This window comes from Mya arenaria, chromosome 5, assembly GCF_026914265.1.
Source record: "Mya arenaria isolate MELC-2E11 chromosome 5, ASM2691426v1".
Taxonomy (NCBI): Eukaryota; Metazoa; Mollusca; class Bivalvia; order Myida; family Myidae; genus Mya; species Mya arenaria.
In genome coordinates this window covers 49,695,947-49,719,874 of record NC_069126.1, presented here as the reverse complement: position 1 = coordinate 49,719,874, position 23,928 = coordinate 49,695,947, and the positions used below count along the sequence as shown (strand labels likewise).

The 23,928-nt window shown below is 40.1% G+C and overlaps 1 protein-coding gene and 1 long non-coding RNA gene across 3 annotated transcripts in view; both read right to left on the bottom strand.

The window, feature by feature from the left end:
• The window catches only part of LOC128234537 (uncharacterized protein NKAPD1-like), a 33,652-nt gene extending 12,790 nt beyond the window's left edge, over positions 1 to 20,862 (bottom strand). Inside the window, exons 1-4 of one of the 2 annotated variants that reach the window (XM_052948802.1) lie at positions 20,724 to 20,862; positions 14,710 to 14,810; positions 14,241 to 14,348; positions 6,228 to 6,546 (exon numbers count right to left, since the gene is read on the bottom strand). In XM_052948802.1, coding sequence (XP_052804762.1) covers positions 6,339 to 6,546; positions 14,241 to 14,348; positions 14,710 to 14,810; positions 20,724 to 20,804 — 498 coding nt within the window. In that variant the 5' untranslated portion in view covers positions 20,805 to 20,862 and the 3' untranslated portion in view covers positions 6,228 to 6,338. Of the gene's footprint in view, positions 1 to 6,227; positions 6,547 to 14,240; positions 14,349 to 14,709; positions 14,811 to 20,723 lie in introns of those variants that run through there. The other variant, XM_052948803.1, reaches the window with a different exon arrangement.
• Positions 864 to 2,897, bottom strand: LOC128234538 (uncharacterized). Its single transcript, XR_008260963.1, has 3 exons — positions 2,672 to 2,897; positions 2,483 to 2,524; positions 864 to 1,112 (listed from the first exon to the last, which is right to left on the bottom strand). It is a non-coding gene; the product is annotated as an uncharacterized LOC128234538 (long non-coding RNA).
• Positions 20,863 to 23,928: the final 3,066 nt, after the last annotated feature.

Genomic DNA, 23,928 nt, shown 5'->3' with positions numbered 1-23,928 from the left:
TGTTATTATCAATCTTGAAATATATCATGTGTGTGTGCATAGATACACTATGGCAGTTTTAACTTTTGTAGTAACTCGATATTAGTGTCTGTTGTTTTCCTCATAAATACGCTACGGCTAGTATTTGATATTTCTAAAACAGCAGTTTTGTACTACAGTACTAGAAAAAGGTTTTCCAAAATATTTCAAAAGTACAATGCTTCAAAAGATGTTTGTAAGGCAACGTTGCGAATTTTTTTTTTATTTCAATCAATTTATGCATGTGTGTGCTTGAATCTGGGTAAATTGAAGAAATCCACATAAACACTCTCTGCAATGCCATGTGTGACTAAACCATGTATGTGTAAATACACTATTTCAGTGGTGCTTAATTTTAATGCAGACATCACATTATCAGTTTTCCAGGCATGTGTCATTCCATGTAAAATTCAGTAAAAAAAACAAAAAGATGATTTAAGAAGTGGTGTAAATATGTTTGTATCTCTAGTTCGTTGTTTTTGTTTGGGTCCTTGACGTGTACTCCTAAACAGGGCCTATTTTTTACTGTTCAACGATGGGCTTGTCCTGTAGTTTTCATTATATGATACATATTTTTGTTTTAGTAATTACACATGCATAGAGCGATTACAAAACAATATGGGTTTTTTATCAAATAAATCAGAAAGGAATTAGGATAACAATTCTCTATCATGATATTTTAAACACCTGCTCATTCATTTCCCATATAAATGTATACTTATAGGACTAAAATCCAAATATGGATTCACAATTCATTCATACATCAAGGTTATAAAATGTATAGATCATGGATTGAATTTCATTAATTTATATAAATCATAGGAACTTGGGGAATACATACGGATTCAATTAAACATGAGGATAATCAACAATGATAATAATATTTTCTATATCAACAAAGAACACATGTACATAATTATATAAAGGTAAAACATAGACCAAACATAAATTAAAGTATTTGACTGTAACAATTATATTGGTAAAAATATCGCAAGATATGTCACGGGAAACAACACCAGTATAATCACAGCATGCGATTAACGAGACGGCAACAGAGTCTAGTGAAGTTTCTGATGCAATGCAATATCATCGGTCTGTAAAAAGAAATCACATATTGATGTATATTTGTTATAAAGACACGTGTTAACAAGAGTGACACTCACAAAATACGCCCATCAATAATTTCTTGGATTCTAAGACAACTTACTGTCACATTGGCCCTTTGAGAAGCAAGCTTTTCAAGAAGCAAATGATTTGGCAATCCCAAATCATGCCCAAAGACGATCAACGTGTTCGGGATTTGAAAAACAACATTCATGTAAAAATCGTCTCCAAGAGATGATTCATCCTTAATCGTACCCAAGAGACAATCAGTGTGTACTTGGCAAAGCATTTATACCGGCAAACATTCTTGGTAAAGATTTTATAGCTACAAACATTTTCAGCAAGTTTGGTGAAGGTCAGATGAGAATTGTTCAAGTTAGAGAGTAGACAAAGCTTAAATGGCAAGGGCAGTAATCCTGAAGTGCTTCGGGGCATTTGGCTGATTATCATACTTGACCGATTTATTTTACCAACAAATATTTTCAGCAAGTTTGGTGAAGATCAGATGATAACTGTTCAAATTAGACAGTGGACAAAGCAAAAATGGCAAATTTTGACCAATTCAAGGGCCATAATCCTGAAGAGCCTGGCTGGTTATAGAACTTTGCCAAGAATATATACCAACAAACATTTATAGTAGCAAGTTTGGTGAAATTCGGATAAAAACTGTTCAAGTTTGAGAGTAGACAAAGCTAAAATGGCCAATTTTGATAAATTCAGGGGGCCATAACTCTGGAGTGCCTAAAGCGATTAGGCTGGTTATCGAACTTGACCTAGATATTTCACCAACAAACACTTTCATGAAGTTTGGTGGAAATTGGATGAGAAATGTTCAAGTTAGAGAGCGGACAAAGCTAAAATGGACAATTTTGACAAATTTAGGGGGCCATAACTCTGGAGTGCCTAAAGCGATTTGGCTGGTTATTGAACTTGACCGAGATATTTCACCAACAAACACTTTCATGACGTTTGGTGGAAATTGGATGAGAAATGATCAAGTTAGAGAGCGGACAAAGCTAAAATGGCCAATTTTGACAAATTCAGGGGGCCATAACTCTGGAGTGCCTAAAGCGATTTGGCTGGTTATCGAACTTGACCTAGATATTTCACCAACAAACACTTTCATGAAGTTTGGTGGAAATTGGATGAGAAATGTTCAAGTTAGAGAGCGGACAACATTGTGGATTCGCCCACCCGCCCGCCCGCCATGGGTGTTCCCATAATACCGCCATCGTAAGATGGGCGTATAAAAACATTAAAACAAACATTATTTGTCCCTTCAGGAACAAAAGGTTGACACCTGAACAACATTTTTTTATGATCATTTCATCAATACTATATTGAAAATTTATTTTAATACCTGATTGATCTACATGTAAACGGCGCTTTCTCGTACTAGACTCTGAAATTCAAGATGTGCCATTAAACAATAGAAATAATTTAATGTATGCATTTTTATGAACTTCAGAGGCCGTTCATTGTTTCGATCTAAGGGTCGTTTCAAAATGCAATAATATAAAAACATACATTATTGAAATGTTTTACATACTTGAGTTGTTGTTTTCCGTTCCTCAGTGTTTCTGGAGCCATAGTCTTGTTGGACTTGACCTCCATTCGGCCTTTCCTAGAGGTAATGCCATGATACGAAATAAAACATTCACTTAAGTAATAACATTTCATTTGAGTTTTATTTTATATACATTAGAATTATACTTGTGCAAGCTGACTCTGCACTGCACATTGCCAAAGAGGTCAAGTTCAGAAATGGCGCTTGTTTGTTTGGATTTCCTTATACGTGTGCTATAAGTTGTTCTGCAACCTAAAAACCGAAACATTAAACAGTTGATTGATTTTAAAAGATGTTGTTCATGAGTCATTTTGGTGGTACAATTGCAACGATCAATATGTTATTAAACGTGATTATGGTTACGATTTAATATTCTACAGCATGTTTGTAATTTACTGTAAAAATAGTATTACCATTCTCTCAAACAGTTTATGGGTAGCCGGAAGGTTGACGCTTTATACATGATAAAACACAAGCGAGATGTCCACGGCAAACCACACAAATTAGGTCCACAAACGAGCGCTTTGTGTTTGTACACTGCAAATGTTAAAATGGTCATGTCCCAAACGCCAGGGGAACTGATGTTTTAAACTTGTCGGTAAATACAATATGATCTCGTCACGTTTCCTCTTCAGTTCTCTAAAACTGTTTCGAGTCAACCATTAGTAACTTCTATCTTTCAACTTAAGTACACCTGGTAATTCCTGAGATACCCCATGACACACAGAAATTTTGAATCCTTTTTGTGGGCTTGTACGGAGCACCAACAATTCTTGAATGGTGACCGTGACATTTGATCGTTGCTTCATCGACAGATATAGATTAATGCATGTTGTATTAAGTCATGCTGCTTTCCCATACAACTTCCATAACAGGGGTCACTGTGGTTCCAATGTAACCTTGATCCGACCTTGTGATATTTGTCTGGTTGGTCTATTGTCTATTGCAATGGTTTTCATGGCAACTGTGACAGCTATTTGGTAATGGACGTTCTGTTGATATATTTGCAGTCACTATGGTTTCCATGATAACTTTATAGCGATCAGGTAATAGATGTCCGGGCAGGTTCATAAGAAAGTTGTAGCTAATATTTAAACAGTTAAAGGGAGCGAAACTAGCGTTAAATGACCTTCAAAGGCAATGTCGCCTTTAAAATGGGTTTGTGTATAAATGATGATTACGTATTATGTTTATACACAAAATACTGCTGCGTAGTTTTGCATACTTCAAGAACGCTACCAAAGTGCACTTAAGTGACTGATTTTAGTTTTATTCAATCATGAAATGTCTACCTTATCGAAGTTAACACACAGTCCGTAAAACAAATCTCACATAATACCACTGCGCAGTTTTGCTCATTTTTTAAATTTAACAGTGATACCACAGCGAACTCTTGATAAAATAAAAAAACATAAACATGCTGTTTTATTAAAGCAAATTTAGTCATAAGCCAGAGCACAATAATGTTTAAGGACAATTTTTAAAGAAATACCGTTGCTTATTTTTGCATGGTTATCATATTTGAAAGAAATTCCTTAGTGTAGTAACTGTTTCTAAGACAAAGTACCATAGTGTAGACTGTAGTAATGCTGTTTTTAAAATTCACAATCCTTCTTATTTTAATGAAAAACGTACCACCAAATTGTGTTAAATGTGCATTTTGCGGCTGTGGAACTGGACGTACCTACTATTCTGGTACGTTTCAGTTGTCTACAGTATTCCTACAGTAAAATAGAAGCGGTAATCAGCACCCTTGAAAAATTGGTCTGCATTATAGGCTGTTACGGTAGCGCATCGAAGTATGGTAGCGGTATTCGAAAGGATAAGTGAGTTTGGCGCACATCATTCGAATAGTCAAGCTAAAAATATCACTTATACGAGGGCTGTATGATAAGATCACGGACTACGTTTATTGAAGGTAGAAACAACCGAATATGGTTATGAAATTTATATGGGCATGATTATCAACATCAATAAAATAAAATACAGAAAACAAATTAAAGTTACATTAAATGGTTTACAAATAACACTGAAATTAATACAGTACATAAACGACACCCGGAGCACGACATCGGAAAAAAAACATCTTGACGTCAAAAAGTAAACAAACGTGTTTTACTTTTTTACATACCGTAAATGACTGGGTATTAGACACACTTTTTTCCCTCAGATTTTGATGCAAAAAAATGCCTGCGTATAATACCCAGTAACAATTTTTTGAACTTTTTTTCAGAGGTCAATTTCAAGCCGAGAATTTGTTTAGATTTATGTAGAAAGGGATGTTACTCGCGTCATATTGATCGAGTATATACGGGTTAAAACGGCAGTTGAAGATCGGGATACGGTATATCGTAAGACGTTTATAATTTCAACAAAAATATTTTTCGATTAAAGTAACCGTAATTCACCTAAGAGTTCGGACACTAAATATTTGGACACCCATAATTATTTCCCAAAATAATTTATTTTGCGTACCTAATTTTCGGACACCCAAAGGACATCAATCATAACTTTCATAGTTACCAAGTTTCACAGACGAAGATTATTGATTTTTATCTTTTCAATGCCTGGCTAGATTACCTAACCGTATACACCACTGTGACAATTTAATTAGTTACTACCCATCCTAAACGATTTATTGCCTGTTTAAAAGGAAGTGTGATATATTTATTTGAGGATTAAACAAACAACAAGGGCAATCAAGGGATTAAGAAAACATCGACATGACATGTTTGTAAAACGATCTGCCAATAAACTTTCAAACTTGTACCACACTCATAGACTATATGAAGCAATAATCGTACAGTTATACATTAATCCTGCATAGCAATGTCCATGCTCTCCACAAGATCCTCGTGTGTATAACTGTCAGTTATGTGACGTCACACAGTGTGACTCTTTGATAATTTTCTATGTATTCGGAGAGCGAAAAAAATAATTAATTTATGGTGTCTGAACTCTTGTGAATAACGGTATTCAATATTATTTTGAATAATAAATTGAATTAAACAATAATCAAACTTACATATAAAAAAGCAAAGTTGGGCACTGTCAAAATATTTTTTGCATAACATTACTTTTCATTCTCGACAGTATGGTTCATTCGGAGCTCCTCGGCCATTTTATCGAAAACAACCTCGGATGTATTTGGATGGTTTACACATTCAAAAAGTGGTACGTTTAAGTCCGCTGCAAGTAGATCGCGTAGTAATTTTATTTAGCAGTTAAACTTTGTGACTTAACTCTTGGGATTCTTCATTATGTTTGCTATAATACAATTCAATGACAATAAATTTAAACTTAGATCAATAAATACCGCTCTAAAACACTACATTTAACTAATGATATAATTCAATATTTTACGAACTACTTCAACAGATGTACCGGCATACATCCGAGGTTGTTTTCGATAAAATGGCCGAGGAGTTCCGAATGAGTATGGTTGTATGGTTTTAAAGATAACCATCACCATTTTCACGAAAAAAAAATTTTTGTCACTGTCAACAAACATGGTGGCTGAAAATGCCGGACGATTTTGACATTTTTTCTTTGTGTCTTTTAACCAAAAACATAGATTAAAAGTTTTTTTCTCGGACTTTTCACAGATTTTTTCCCCTGCGTCTAATACCCCCTATCGTCTTATACCCAGTCATTTACGGTAGTCACCATTTAGTTGCAAGGATTTTCTGTGGCGTGAGATCCATTTGTCATATGTTTCCATGTACCAGTCTTCTGGAAATGACCCAACAATTCTCTGCGCTTCAATTTTAAGTTTGTTGACATCCTCAAAGCGCTGTCCCCTCAGTTGCCGTTTAACTTCTGGAAATACCCAGAAATCCATCGGGGCAAGGTCAGGACTGTAAGGGGGGAATATTATGATTATACCTACATGATCATAAATATTAACAAGAGATGTTTGTCAAACATTATGCCCCCCTGAGCGCCATGTTGTCAGGATTATATGGACAATTGAATAAAATATGCATGGACCGAAATGACAGCTTATTTGTTGCCATTATGGCAGTTTTCAGATTATGACCATTAAAGTGTGAGGATAGAGTGTGTTATGACCATGACCTTTGACTCTATGAACTCAAAATCCAGAGTCATCAGCTGGTCACCAGAAACCTAAATGTCAAGTTCGAGGGCCATGGGTGCAGGCATTGTCAAGTTATCACACAGACAAGTTTTTTTCGTTCAAGGTCACTGTGACCTTGACCTTTGACCCCTTAAATCATAAGGGGTTATCTACAAGTCAGATGCAACTCCAAGTCAAGTTTGAAGGCCATGGGTTCAGGCATTGTTGAGTTATCACTCTGACAACCTTTTACCATTCAAGATCACTGTGACCTTGACCTTTGGCTCTATGAATCCTAAAATCAATAAGGGTGATCTAATGGTCAGGCTTAACATCCATGTCAAGTTTAATGATCATAGGTTCAGGCATTGTTGAGATATCAGTGGGAGAAGATTTGTTAATTTTTTTGCGTTAAAGGTTACTGTGACATTGACCTTACCCTGATGACCCCCAAAGTCGATAGGGGTCATCTACTGGGCAGGCCCAACCTTCATGTCAAGTTTGATGACCATAGGTCCAGGAATTGTGAGGTCGCTTTCAAGGTCACTGTGACCTTGACCTTTAACCCTAAAATCAATAGGGGTCATCTACTGGTCAGGCCCAACCTCAATGTCAAGTTTGAGGGCCATGGGTGCAGGCATTGTTGAGTTATCCCTCGGACAACCTTTTATCATTCAAGGTCACTGTGACCTTGACCTTTGGCCCAATGACCCCTAAAATCAATAGGGACCATCTTCTGGCCAGGCCCAACCTCCAAATCAACCTTGAGGGCCATGGGTGCAGGCATTGTCGAGTTATCACTCGGATAACCTTTTACCATTCCAGGTCACTGTGACCTTGACCTTTAGCCCAATGACCCCTAAAATCAATAGGGACCATCTTCTGGCCAGGCCCAACCTCCAAGTCAAGTTTGAGGGCCATGGGTGCAGGCATTGTCGAGTTATCACTCGGACAACCTTTTACCATTCCAGGTCACTGTGAACTTGACCTTTGGCCAGATGACCCCCAAAAACCATAGGGGTCATCTCCTGGTCAGGCCAATTTTCCAAGTCAAGTTTGAGGGCCATGGGTGCAGACATTGTCGAGTTATCACTCGGACAACCTTTTAACATTCAAGGTGACTGTGACCTTGACCTTTGGCCAGATGACCCCCAAAAACAAAAGGGGTCATGTACTGGTCAGGCCCAATTCCAAGTCAAGTTTGAGGGCCATGGGTGCAGGCATTGTCAAGTTATCACAAGGAAAACCTTTTACCATTCAAGGTCACTGTGACCTTGACCTTTGGCCCGATGACCCCATAAAACAATAGGGGTCATCTCCTGGTCAGGCCCAACCTCCAATTCAATTATGAGGGCCATGGGTGCCGGCATTGTTGAGTTATCACTCGGACAACCTTTTACCATTCAAGGTCACTGTGAACTTGACCTTTGACCCGATGAGTCCCAAAAACAATAGGGGTCAGCTACTGGTCAGGCCCAACCTCCAAGTCAAGTTTGAGGGCCATGGGTGCAGGCATTGTCAAGTTATCACTCGGACGACCTTTTACCATTCAAGGTCACTGTGACCTTGACCTTTGGCCTGATGACCCCCCAAAACAATAGGGGTCATCTACTGGTCAGGCCCAACCTCCATGTCAAGTTTGAGGGCCATTGGTGCAGGCATTCTTGAGTTATCACTCGGACAAGCTTTAAAATTATTTTACCATTAAAGGTCACTGTGACCTTGACCTTTGACCCGATGACCCCCAAAATCAATAGGGGTCATCTACTGGTCAGGCCCAACCTTCATGTGAAGTTTGATGACCATACGTCCAGGAATTGTTGAGTTATCACTCGGACAAGCTTTGGTCTACCGACGGACCGACATACTGACCGACATACCGACATGCCTGTGCAAAGCAATATACCCCTCTTCTTCGAAGGGTGCATAATTATCATCATCATCATCATTATTATTTACGGTCTGCCTGTCTGTTATTTGATGTTGTCGTATCATGCAGTGCTGGTCCATGAAAAACACAAACATGTGCTTCCCTCCAGATCGTGAGACACGTGCCTTCGTGGGTTGAGGTTCATCTGTAGTTTTCCAGTAAAAGACAGGAGCTTTGATTCTGGATCGTAGTGCCATAGCCAGGTTTCATCTGTCGTAACAATCCTGGCCAGGAATTCCTCTCCTCCTCTACGATAGCTTAGGAGTTATTCCCGTGATGCTTCCATTCATCTCCTCTTGTCATCATTAGACAGCAGACGGGGGACCCATCGCGCACTAACTTTACTCATACCAAGATATTCCCTTATTATTCTGTGTACAATATTTAATGATGCCCCTACCTCATTCGAAATTTCTCGTACAGTAACACGACGGTCACAATCCTGCATTTTAACGATTCTTTCCTTAGCGCCATCGTAGACAATGTGTGGTTGTCCCATTTGTTCATCGTCCTCTAATGTTTCGCGTCCATTCCTTAACCTTTCGTGCCACTTGAACACTAATGTACGGCAACATTTTTGTTTCTGTAGCTTTATAAATGTTTGCGTTGGTGTTAATCCCAGGTTGACACAAAACTTGGTTTGCTCGCACTTCCACGTCGGCTGTTGACGTCATTACTTTTTTGCAGCTTACGACACTGTTTATGCTATAACTTATGTTATAAAAAACGTACAACGTTAAAACTCGACGGAAATGACGTCGTACATGAGCGTGATATTTTGGTGCAATTCTATATACTTATACAGGATATATATAACATTTAATACTGGTATACTTTTTAAAAATCAACGTGCTCCGGGTGTTGTTTCCATGGCTGCAATAGAAGCCATGTGTATGCTTATAAACGACGCTTTATCCTAAGTTTTTTCATAATATTACTTGGGACATTTATATTTGTAATGTGTAGCATTTTCATAACTATACGATTGAAATTAAGACTACGCCGCTTTGTCTTAGAAGTGAAAACAGTGATGTAATATGTGCCTGTCAAAAGCAATAAAACTAGAACTCCGCGAGTCTGATGTGATGCCTGACAAATTATTTACTGTTGACATTATAGCTGTTCGATTGGAATTTTTTCATTTATATTACGGTTCTTGTGCACTGCACTTGCACTCAATGAGATCTATCTACCTTTTAAGTTTCAGGTTGATAACTCTTATAGTTTACGATATATGCCCCTGACAAAATTTAACCTTGAAAATTAAAAAAGGGCAATAACTCTAAACATATAGATGCGAGAGTAACGGTTCTTGTGCACTGCACTGGCCCTCAATGGGATCTATCGAGCTATGAAGTTTCAAGTTGATGCATCTTATATTCTTCAAGATATGCCCTGGACAAAACTTTAAGCATTTAAATTAACAAAGTGCAATTACCCTAAAACTAAGAAAGAAAGAGTTACTGTTATTGTGCATTGCACTTGCCCTCCATGAGATCTATCTACATATGAAGTTTCAAGTTGATAACTCTAATATTCTACAAGATATGCCTGGATAAAAACTTTAATCATGAAAATTAACAAAGGGCAATTACTCTGAAAATATGGAAGCAAGAGTAACAGTTCTTGTGCACTGCACTTGCCCTCAATGAGATCTATCTACATATGAAATTTCAAGATGATACCACTAATAGTTTACAAGATATGCCCCGGACAAGTGAAAACATGACACGACCACCGCCGCCGAGGACTAAAGTAACCCCTATATGTCGCCTAGTCAGGCAACACAAAAATTATTCAAGGGCCATAATTTATATTTAGGTTTAAAATGGAGTTATGTGACCTTGTTGTAAGATGGCCATCAATAATTCTGCAAAGTATTAAGTAGATTGAATGAAGGGTATACATAGAAGCATTTTTATTAAAATCCCAACTTGCCCTAAAACTTTAACCTGCCCTTAAACCTAAGTTCCTTAGTCAATCAAGGGCCATAACTTATATTAAGGATAATATGGAGTTATGAAACCATATTGTGTGATGGTCCCGAACAACTGTGTGAATTATTAAGTCAATTGAATGAAGGGTAAAGAAGTAATTAACAAGAGATGTTTGTCAAACATTATGGCCCCCCTGAGCGCCATGTTGTCAGGATTATATGGACAATTGAATGAAATATGCATGGACCAAAATGACAGCTGATTTGTCACTGACATTGGATGCCGTTGAGGCAGTTTTAAGATTATGACCATTCAAAGTTTGAGGATAGAGTGTGTTATGACCATGACTTTTGACTCTATGACCTCAAAATCCGGAGTCTTCAGCTGGTCACCAAAAATCTAAATGTTAAGTTTGAGGGCCATGGGTGCAGGCATTGACAAGTTATCACACAGACAAGCTTTTTTCGTTCAAGGTCACTGTAACCTTGACCTTTGACCCGATGACCCCTATAATCATAAGGGGTCATCAACAGGTCAGACACAACTCCAAGTCAAGTTTGAGGGCCATGGATGCAGGCATTGTCCAATTATCGTTTGAAACATTTTCGCATTCAAGGTCACTGTGAACCTGACCTTTGACCCAATGACTCTTAAAATCAATAAGGGTCATCTCCTGGTCAGGCCCAACTTACATGTCAAGTTTGATGATCATAGATTCAGGCATTGTTGAGATATCACTGGGAGAGGATTTGTTAACTTTTTTTGTTAAAGGTTACTGTGACCTTGACCTTGGCCTGATGACCCCCAAAGTCAAGAGGGGTCATATACTGGTCAGGCCCAACCTCCATGTCAAGTTTGATGACCATAGGTCCAGGAATTGCCAAATTTGCTTTCAAGGTCACTGTGACCTTGACCCTTAAAATAATAGGGGTCATCTACTGCTCAGGCCCAACCTCCAAGTCAAGTTTGAGGGCCATGGGCACAGGCATTGTTGAGTTATCATTCGGGCAACCTTTTATCATTCAAAGTCACTGTTACCTTGACCTTTGGCCCAATGACCCCTAAAATCAATAAGGGCCATCTACTGGTCGGGCTCAACCTCCAAGTCAAGTTTGATGGCCATGGGTGCAGGCATTGTTGAGATATCACTCGGACAACCTTTTACCATTCAAGGGCACTGTGACCTTGACCTTTGGCCCAATGAGCCTCAAAAACAATAGGGGTCATCTACTGGTCAGGCCCAACCTCCAAGTCAAGTTTGAGGGCCATAGGTGCAGGCATTGTCGAGTAATCACACGGACAACCTTTTACCATTCAAGGTCACTGTGACCTTGACCTTTGGCCCAATGACCCCTAAAATCAATAGGGGTCATCTACTCGTCAGACCCAACCTCCAAGTCTAGTTTAAGGGCCATGGGTTCAGGCATTGACGAGTTTTCACTTGGACAACCTTTTATCATTCAAGGTCACTGTGACCTTGACCTTTGGCCCAATGACCCCCAAAAACAATAGGGGTCATCTACTCGTCAGGCCCAACCTGAAAGTCAAGTTTGAGGGCCATGGGTGCAGGCATTGTTGAGTTATCACTCAGACAACCTTTTATCGTTCAAAGTCACTGTTACCTTGACCTTTTGCCCAATGACCCCTAAAATCATTAGGGGCCATCTACTGGTCAGGCCCAACCTCCAAGTCAAGTTTGATGGCCATGGGTGCAGGCATTGTTGCGTTATCACTTGGACAACCTTTTACCATTCAAGGTCACTGTGACCTTCACCTTTGGCCAGATGAACCCCAAAATCAAAAGGGGTCATCTACTGGTCAGGCCCAACCTCCTAGTCAAGTTTGAGGGCCATAGGTGCAGGCATTGTCGAGTAATCACACAGACAACCTTTTACCATTCCAGGTCACTATGACCTTGACCTTTGACCCGATGACCCCCAAAAACAATAGGGGTCATCTACTGGTCAGGCCCAACCTGAAAGTCAAGTTTGAGGGCTATAGATGCAGGCATTGTCGAGTAATCACATGGACAACCTTTAACCATTAAGGTCACTGTGACCTTGACCTATGGCCCAATGACCCCTAAAACAATAGGGGTCATCTACTGGTCAGGCCCAACCTCCAAGTCAAGTTTGAGGGCCATGGGTGCAGGCATTGTCGAGTTATCACTCGGACAACCTTTTACCATTCAAGGTCACTGTGACCTTGACCTTTGGCCCAATGACACCCAAAAACAATAGGGGTCATCTTCTGGTCAGGCCCAGTGCAGGCATTGTCCAGTTATCACTCGGGCAACCTTTTATCATTCAAGGTCACTGTGATCTTGACCTTTGGCCCGATGACCCCCAGAATCAATAGGGGTCATCTACTGCTCAGGCCCAACCTCCAATTCAAGTTTGAGGGCCATGGGTGTAGGCATTGTCGAGTTATCACATGGACATCCTTTCACCATTCAAGGTCACTGTGACCTTGACCTTTGGCCCGATGACCCCCAAAAACAATAGGGGTCATCTACTGGTCAGGCCCAACCTCCAAGTCAATTATGAGGGCCATGGGTGCAGGCATTGTTGAGTTATCACTCGGACAACCTTTTACCATTCAAGGTCACTGTGACCTTGATCTTTGACCCAATGAGCCTCAAAAACAATAGTGGTCAGCTACTGGTCAGGCCCAAGCTCTAATTCAAGTTTGAGGGCCATGGGTGCAGGCATTGTCCAGTAATCACTCGGACAACCTTTTACCATTCAAGGTCACTGTGACCTTGACCTTTGGCCAGATGACCCCCAAAAACAATAGGGGTCAGCTACTGGTCAGGCCCGATGTCCATATCAAGTTTGATGACCATAGGTCTAGGCATTGTTGAGTTATCACTCGGACAAGCTTCAAAATTATTTTACCATTAAAGGTCACTGTGACCTTGATCTTTGACCCGATGAGCCCTAAAATCAATAGGGGTCATCTACTGGTCAGGCCCAACCTTCATGTCAAGTTTGATGATAATACGTCCAGGAATTGTTGAGTTATCACTTGGACAAGCTTTGGTCTACCGACGGACCGACCGACTGACCGACATGCCAATGCAAAGCAATATACCCCTCTTCTTTGAAGGGGGGCATAATAAATATCCCAACCTGCCCTAAAACCTTAATCTAAGTTCCATAGTCAATCAGGGGCCATACTTTTTATAAAGGATAAAATGGAGTTATTTAACCTCATTGTGAAATGGTCCCAACCAACTGTGTGAAGGATCAAGTCATTTAAATGAAGGATATAGAAGTTATTAATGAACATCCCAACCTGCACTAAAACTTCAACCTAAGTTCCACAGTCAATCAGGGGCCATAATATGTATAAATGATAATATGGAGTTATCTAACTTCATTATGTGATGGCCCTGAACAACTGTGCAAAGTATTCAGTGAATTGAATGAAGGGTATTGGAGTTATAAGTGAAAATCCCAACTTGCACTAAAACTTTAACCAGACGCCCACACAGACGCTGGGGCGAGTAGTAAAGCCCTCCTTATTCTTCGAATAGTCGAGCTTAAAATAGCATGAAAGTTATTTGCATATGATTTTGACACTAGAGCAAACTCTAGAAAATACCTATTTTCATCCGCTTCTTCAGTCTTATACAGTTCCTTCATCCAGAATGTGCTCTGTGGCTCTTCATCCATGTAGGCTCGTTTGTTTCTTCTCTTTGGAAACTCGTACCTTAAATGATCAACAGTTGTTCATTACCTTGCATATGCATGCAACAAAATTATCAATCCAACATCTTATTAATCTAATTATTTAATGATGTCCCGTAATAGATTTTTTGTTATGGATGCTATAACAGATACACAACTTCCTCTCATGTCCATTGTCTTCCCAAATAGACATACAGTAACTTTATAGTCTGCATTTTTTGCTCAAATAATCTTAAAGTAAAGTTATTAATAAACCTCAAGATTATTTCAACAGTTGTAGAGCTAAAATGACACAATACAATATTGAAGTTTGTGACCAAAAATATCAAAATCACCCTTAATAGGATGTTACAATCTTCACTGAGATGTGACTTTGGGCTTACCTCATGTCGCTGCATTGGCCCTTGAGGAAGGAAGGGTTGTTTTCTTCCGGTCCCTGCTGCTCTGTCTTCCACTGGCGCCACATCTCGTTCTCCTCAATAATCTGCCATAACACAAACCATGATGATATATAACATTTACAAATCGTCTAATCCAACTATCCCTAGTCTATCGAAAGGACACAAATTGGTTCCATCCATGCCATTAAGTGATGAACAGTGGAGAGGATATCAATCAAAATCTTGTTTGACACCTTCCATCAGAGAATACAATGCCTCATATGACTGTCAACACCAAGGTAACACAACTTTTGATGATTTTTTTTTTAGGGGGGGGGGGGGGCATATCTTACTTTAACTCCTATTGATTTGTCACACAGACACTTCATTTTGTAAATTGAAGAATGAGAAATATTTAGTTCTGTTGTCAACGTAGGTGGTGTGTCACCATAACTATAAAGACCCAGCCTGAGCAGGTTCATTGTAAAAAAATCGCCTTATGCTTTGCATGGGAAAATTATTTTAAAGGGCATTTTTTTAAGTTTAGATATTTCTGGCTTCCATTACTTAAATGCATATAAAAAAATATTTACAACACATCCTACAATGTAATATATGAGCCAATATCAAATTAGGTCAGAAGCTAAAGAAGAAACCTCTTGAAAAATAACAGTTGTATTTCTCTTTGATTTTTCATTTCAACTGTTAGTTGTAACAATAAAGAAGCCACATTTATTTAAGGCCGCCCTTAATTCAACCAATATTTATGAAGACTGTTTCATGCAAAGTTACCAATGCCCAATGCATGTCCTTGCAGAAACAGGTGTTAAAGTGGCAATCAATTTAATTCAATTTCATCAACCTTGCTAATCATCATATATTTGCATAGTAATACATCCACTGTTTGTCTTGAAAATGATTCTTAATTGTTACTGATCACATTAAATTGTCTTGAATTGTTTTATAACTTAATATTTACATTCGCCTAGTCCATTGTACAGATAAAACTTGACGTTTGTTTTTTTGTCAGCAATCTTATATCATTTGTTTGCAGATATTAATGCAAAAATTTGCTCTTTCCAAGACAAAAAATAAAAAAGTTGTAAAAATGGTAAATCTGTGGGAGTGCAGCTTTAAGTGAAGTATTTTATGATTGAAATAGATAGTAAAGGTTTATATTCATATTTTACCATGGAAGTGCAAAGCTATTTTGCACAAAACAAGCATTTAATGCAGTGTTTTCCTTTCCAATAAAACAAAAGTTGACTGACACAAACAACAATTATGCAAAGCGGAACAACTCGATCCAATCGAAATAACTCAGCCACCTCGGACAAGCTTCGAGATAGACCTCATAAATACAATCGTAACAACTCGGCCATGCCCGAAGTGCTCCGATTGTTGTAAAACTGCGATCGAAACAACTACCAACTTTTGGTACAAAACAATTTGTACGTGAAGGATTTGCCATATATGAAAAATCGTAAAAAAAAATCCAACATATAATTATTTGGACTAGGAACAAAAATAAATTTCCAAATGTTAAAAAAGTTCCCTAAACGTGCATTATTGTGGCTAGACAATGCTTTTTTTTAACGATGGTTATGCACCAGTCAATTGTAACGGATGTCGGAGACTTCGTACCACTTCAATATATCGTACCACTACTATATCATACCACTCTCGGAGACATCGTACCACATATGCACTATATAAGGGTTTTCTAAGGCCATTAGTAGGTGTTAATTAGGTGCTAACATGGTCATTAAAGGAAACAATTGGGATACTTGAGGTTAAGAATGGTGTGAAAAACAGGTATGACAAGTGTTATTTGATCATGTAGATTTATTAAAGTTCATGGAAATTTTTCAAATTATAGCACAAATAATCATACAAACCAAACATTAAAACAGCACATTACATATACAATAATGAAATGCAAATACAAAACTTACATAGATACATAGATAGATGGCAGATTTATCATCTTATTTACATAAGCACACAAACGGCAAATGATCATGAATACAAACAGACATTACATACAGCACATTACAATAACGAATAGAAATAAGAACATAAACTAATGGATTTTAAATCATTAAACAATGAATATCACTACATTGATTTAGCACATTAAAACACGATACTCAGTAGCACAGTCACTTATGGTTTCATTCACATGTTATTCGTCCTCGCTGTAATTCTCAGCTGATGTTGCTATGGGTCCTAGTCCGATGATGTGGCTGGCTTTCCTTAGGAGTTGGTTCGTTGTCATGTTGTCCTCTTCATACTTCTCCCAGGCTTGATGTAGTTTCTTGTGAGTTGACCTGTATTTCTTCCTGTGCAGGCGTTGTAAGATGTTGGCTGAGACCAGCCGTGCCTGGATGTCCACGTACTGGGCCTCTCCATACAGGAGAGGTACAAGAACGTAGAAGGGGAGCTGCGCTCCTCTGGCTCTACTGTTAAGGCGGTGGTGCCATCCTCCCACATCATTGTTTGTTTTAACTGTCTCCATGTAGACAGACCAATTTTTTGGGCGCCATAGCGTGCCTGCTACCCATGTTCTTCCAATGTAGTCTACCAGGTCCAATATATGACTCCACAACCTGCTCCTTAGTGTAAGGAAGGCAGGCCTCACATGCTCAGCGGGTAGGTAGGGAAGAGCTAGCAGCTTCCTGACAAAGTGATATACTCCTCCCTTATGAGTATAGGCTGGTGCCAGTCCCAGACGTGTCACCTTCCGGTATACCTGCTGAGACCAGTGGAAGCTGCAGCCCTTCATAACGGTGTTGGGAAATACTTCCCGGACTGCTTGCCATGCCGCAGCTTCAAAATCTAGCATGAACCACTCAACAATTGGATCACCAAGCCGTTCCCTAACCGCACATAAGACAGCTATGTAGTCCTGTTTTGTCCTCCGTGTCATGAGGACAAACAGGAAGGGGACCTGCTTGACGTTCTCCGCGCTTCAAACAAAGGAGTGGATTGACATCAACTGGTAAAATGGACGACGCACAACTTTAAATGTGCCATCCATTAACCAGCGACGCGCCACACAGAGATGCTGGAGCTGTGTCTTTGTGGCGAAGAGTAGATGACACGGACATCATCTACTAGGAATTCATCGGCGTTGATGAATTCCTTATTTAACGCAAATGAGAGCTCATCATCCTTCGGTTCTGTCGGTCGTAGTTTCTGGCGATGGAAGTTGGCTGCCCGGGCGACGTTCTCAGGATTGGGAGGGTTTGGTCCATCCGTTTGCATGAACTTGACCATGGCGTCCTCGACAATCTTGGGGCGGGTAGGTGGAGACGTTCACCTTCACCTTCGTTCCCACTCCTGGATCTGCAGCGTGCAGATGACCTTGACCCCCTTCAACGAAGGCCGTCTCGTACTGCTTGACCCACGCTGGACACTGTATCTTTTTGTTTCGGACACCACACACCCAGTATGTGAAGGTATCCTTGGAGCGTCTCACTGTGAAATTGTAGCCACGGCTGCTGATAAGCATTCGCCCCCCTTTTGATGTTCCACCTTCGATTACCTCGTACTTTGGTTCATCATCATTTGCATGTGTGTCATCCATGTAGATGTGCGTCTCAGAGAGCGATTGGTCCCTGATTTGAGGTGGGTGTTCAAAGTCCCTGTTTGGGATGTCCAACGTTCTCTCTGGCAGGAGCTGATTGACCAGGGCGTCGATGGTGACTGTTGAGTCATCAATGGAGAAGGACGTGGCTGCCTCTACAATGTACGTAGAGTTTGCCATGTCTGTTTCTTCTTCAGTCCGTGTCTCGTCTTCAGCCATCTCATCTATGAGATTGTTGTCAATGCTAGTCTCGTCGACATATCCATGGTCGTGGAGTTGGCTTGCACATTTATATTAGTGCATGGGTCACACGACCACGAGAGCTGTTCTAGGCCTTTTGTCACCCTCCTGTATGTGTCTTGGCTAATGCCTTTTCCACAAACTCTGTGCTGCCAACCCAAGCAAGACTCGCATTCAAGAGCCTGCTGACGTTAACGCACTTCTTTATTACACATAATACATTTATTGTTGTCCATGTTTGACTGAATGATCAAGTCAAGTCAGTGAAAATATATATGCAGCATGGCTTGTGTTTACTACATTCTGCGAACCTGTGAGCAGCTTATGCCACATTCCAAATAATTAATCACAGTAATTACGTCCCTTAATTGAACAATTAAAATTGATTAACAAATATGTAAATAACCGTCGGCAATTATTTGATTTGCTAATAGTGTGAAGATAATTTCATATTTGGTTTTACTTTTAAATGCAAACATTGGTTTTATATGTTTTCTTTAAATTTATTTCAAACAAGAAATTTAAATTTAAAGTTTTTTTGTTTTCAATAAATGAACCATTAATACAATTACCAAAATACAAACATTGTTCATAACTTGAACCAGCATACTATATTTCGTATTTAATATATATTTAATATATATATATCTATTCTCTTAATTGTCTATACATTTCTAAACACAAAAATTATCAAAAACTTATATAACTATACAATATATATATATCCGGTAAGATCTCTCCAGCCGAATGGTACGAAGTCTCCTGGTACGATATTGTAGTGGTACGAAGTCTCCGTAATTCATTGTAACCACGCCCTTCCCCAGGTCCGGGGGTATACCGGGGATAGCCGGGGAAATGGGCGGTGTTATTACCTTTCAGGTGGCCCCGCAGTGCCAGGTGAATGCGGTGGTTTTGTCTTCGCTTTAAATATAGCGGGGAATGGGCCTTACCTAGGGTCCCTGGGGTGCGGGGGCATTTGGCCGGGATTTTACCATCTGTTGTCCCCGCAGGGCGGATATTCTAGCCAGGGTTGGCTGGGCCGAAAGTTAAAGTCCCCGATATTCCCCGGACCTGGGGGGGCCGTGGATACAATTGACTGGTGCATTAGCCTGGTCCAGGCTTACCATCATTAAAAATAAAAGCTTTAGAATGACTAGACTTGGTAGTGTTACAGTTCGCTACAATAATGAGCGATCAGGAATATTTTTTATTATTTTGACATTTCTTATGTTTCCCTGTCACGAGTCTGCCATAGTAAGAAAAATCGTCAAAAGACTCGATGACGGCCATTTAGGTGGACTACTGGGCAGTTGCCTAATTCCGGATTTGCCTAAATATTCGGAAATCCTTTAAAAACGCATTTCGGCGACCGTGATCAAAATAGAATGATCACAGTCTACGCAACTGACCTCCATAGCAACAGAAACAACACAAAAAGTGCAGCTATTCGAGTATAACCCCAAAATAAATACCTCTAAACTTTTGCTTTCCTAAATGTCAATATTAAGTCACGTGGGGGATGACGTCACACAGCGCGAGCTTTTATATTGAGGTTCGACAGGGTTTTCTTTAAACACTAGACTTACTATACGATGTTTATGACTTATCGTCAATCACGAAATACAATGCCCATTACATGAAAAGTAAATAAATTGACGATGCCATTGATTTGTGTTGTGCAGCATTTGATATGAAAATGAAGCAAAAATGAAGCAGATTCGTACTTTCAAAATTATGCAAATTTGGACAAATAAGTAGTTCGGATACGCCGAAAATACACATACTATACAAATACTTTAGAGAAGTATAAAATTTATATACAGGTTAAACATTTAATACTTGATGTTCATTTAAGTAGCATTTAAATATTTTGTATTGACTTAATAATGTTTACTTTGTTCTTTGAAAATATACGAATATTTAGGCACTGAATGCAGGTTTTTTGGACGTCGTTTATGCCCTTATTTCGTACTGAATATTATATTATAATTAATTGTTTTTTTCTTTTATTCTTTTTCCATTTTGGTTGATATAGTATCCAACATTTCTCTATTAAAATTTCATGCACTTATGTTCAGTAATTATGACAATATTTTAAGAAAACTTCAAAATTGATCCGGAATTAGGCAACTGCCCAGTAGTCTAGTGTAGTGTTGCTGTTACTGTTAGAATCATATCGATATATTACCTTATTGTGCGAATCTGTATGTCGAATAACATTTTTTAGCAAAGTTTTTGAACTGTTTGACACCAAGCTTTTGTTTGACATTCTTGTACTGACAACAAGCTAGCAGGCAATAACAGCAGCCAATAAGTACAGCAGCCAATAAGGGACTTAGCAGCCAATAAGTACTTTTACCACGAAACACGAAATGTGAAAGGAATTTACTATTTTCTAGAAGCCAATAAGAACACCTGCCACAACAACACAATGTTTCAATGAAAATATCATTAACGCTAATGGTTTATAAATAAAACACGATGAAACATAATAAAAAAGAACCAGTACAAACAAAAGTAAACCATAAAATGAACCTGTATTACAGTACTCAGTAGAGGCTACCCGCGGCTAAATAGTATCCGGGATAACCAGCTAATATTGATAACACATGGGAGAAGAATTCAAATTGGATTTATTTCCGGCCCCAGATAACATAAACATTTAAAATATTACATCAGCTTTTTAAAATATTATTACTGGCACAGTTAACCCTCTTCCCCCAGTAATTACTTTACTTTATAATATTTTGTATTTGGTTTTTAATCCGAAACACCCGCAATATTAAGTAAAAATATGTATAATATGAATAGCGTTCTCGTAAAATTTGGTATCAAAATATTTTAGCAACGTTCTTCAATCGTTTTACCATGAGTTGCGGTCTGGTTTTGTATTCAGTATTTATATAAGAGCCATGCGATTGTTTGCCTTCGCAATCAAGTGAAATCCTGTCCGCGAGCACGGTTTAATCTACTTGTAAAATATTCTATTTGTACCACACATATCTGAACATCGCGGTTTAGCCGAATCATGGCGTATGCCGCGCGCATGTATACGGAATTAGTTCGTAGCAGTAACAGCAGATGATTGCGGTGATGACGCGCACCACTGCGTTGGCTGCCGTGGAAATATCGCCGCGATATTCCGTAGTGACGCATTTCTCCCGCGGTGGCAACGCGTTTTTTGAAAGAAAAAATCCCGCTTGGTTGATAGTGTAATTAATCTTAGATTCATGCTGATCAAATAAAGACTCCAGAAGACAGGGTAAGCATACGCCGCAGACCCTTTTAAAAGACTATTCCCTGTACTCATTTAATAAGCGTAGTACAGGGGTTAGGAAGACCATATGTATCCTCCAAGACGGGGTCAGTGCACGGCAAAGGGTACTGGCAATGGCTATAAACTGGCACCTACAAATGACTTCCATCTTAGGGTCAGCTTGAATAAATTAACCCCATTCTCTTGGGCCCTTTTGATTAAGTTAAACAAACATATTAAACTACTTTGGATTGATGGTACGACCCAAAGGAGGCAATGTGACGAACTAAGAAGGTAACTGGCATAAAATGGATATATGGGCTATCACCTAGCACTGCCGCATGACTTCGATCTTGGATTGTTTAAACACAATTGACTTAAACGTATTGGAAACTCATACAAGTATTTGGTTAAAACAACACACTGACCTACTTTGGGTTGCTGGTACGACCAGAAGGAGGCGATGTGACACCCCAAGACCGGGTACTGACATGAAGGGAACATCCACCCCATTCCAGGGCTGTCACCTAGCACCGCCCAATAACTTCCATCTTGGGATGAGCTTGACCAAAATCGACCCCAACGTCAAGGACCCCCTATTTGGGTAAAAAAACACACTGACCTACTTTGGTTTGCTGGAACGACCAGAAGGAGGCAATGTGAAGCCCCAAGACCGAGTACTGGCATGAAGGGGACATCCAGGGCGATCACCTAGCACCGCCCAATAACTTCCATCTTGGGGTGAGCTTGACCAAAATCGACCCCCAACGTCCAGGATCCCATATTTGGGTAAAACAAGCACACTGACCTACTTTGGGTTGATATAACGACCAGAAGGAGGCGATGTGACGCCCCAAGACCGGGTACTGACATGAAGGTGACATCCACGGCTATCACCTAGCACCGCCCAATAACTTCCATCTTGGGGTGAGCTTGACCAAAATCGACCCCAACGTCAAGGACCCCCTATTTGGGTAAAAAACCACTGACCTACTTTGGTTTGCTGGAACGACCAGAAGGAGGCAATGTGACGCCCCAAGACCGAGTACTGGCATGAAGGGGACATCCAGGGCGATCACCTAACACCGCCCAATAACTTCCATCTTGGGGAGAGATTGACCAAAATCGACCCCTAACGTCCAGGATCCCATATTTGGGTAAAACAAGCACACTGACCTACTTTGGGTTGATATAACGACCAGAAGGAGGCGATGTGACGCCCCAAGACCGGGTACTGACATGAAGGGGACATCCAGGGCTATCCCCTAGCACCGTTCAATAACTATCATCTTGGGTGAGCTTGACCAAAATCGACCCCCAACGTCCAGGACACCCTATTTGGGTAAAACAAGCACACTGACCTACTTTGGGTTGCTGGAACAACGAGGAGGAGGCGATGTGACGCCTAAAGACTGAGTACTGGCATGAAGGGGACATCCAGGGCTATCACCTTGCACTGCTCAATAACTTATATCTTGTGGTGAGCTTGACCAAAATCGACACGCAAAGTCCAGGACCCCCCTTTTTGGGTAAAACAAGCACACTGGCCTACTTTGGGTGGCTGTTACGACCAGAAGGAGGCGATGTGACGCACCAAGAACGGATCCTGGCATGTAGGGACATCCAGGGCTATCACCTAGAACGCCCAATAACTTCCATCTTGGGGTGAGCTTGACCAAAATCGACCCCCATCGTCCAGGACCCCCTTTGTGTGTAAAACAAGCACACTGACCTACTTTGGGTTGATGGAACGACCAGAAAGAGGCGATGTGACGCCCCAAGACCGTGTACTGACATAAAGGTGACATCCACGGCTATCACCTAGCAACGTCCAATAACTTCCATCTTGGGGTGAGCTTGACCAAAATCGACCCCTAACATCCAGGACCCCCTATTTGAGTAAAACAAACACATTGACCTACTTTGGGTTGCTGGAACGACCAGAAGGAGGCGATGTGACTCCCCAATACTGAGTACTGGCATGAAGCGGACATCCAGGGCTATCACCTAGCACCGTTCAATAACTTACATCTTGTGGTGAGCTTGCCAAAGTCGACCCCCAACGTCCAGGACCACATATTTGGGTAAAACAACACACTGACCTACTTTGGGTTGCTGGTACGACCAGAAGGAGGCG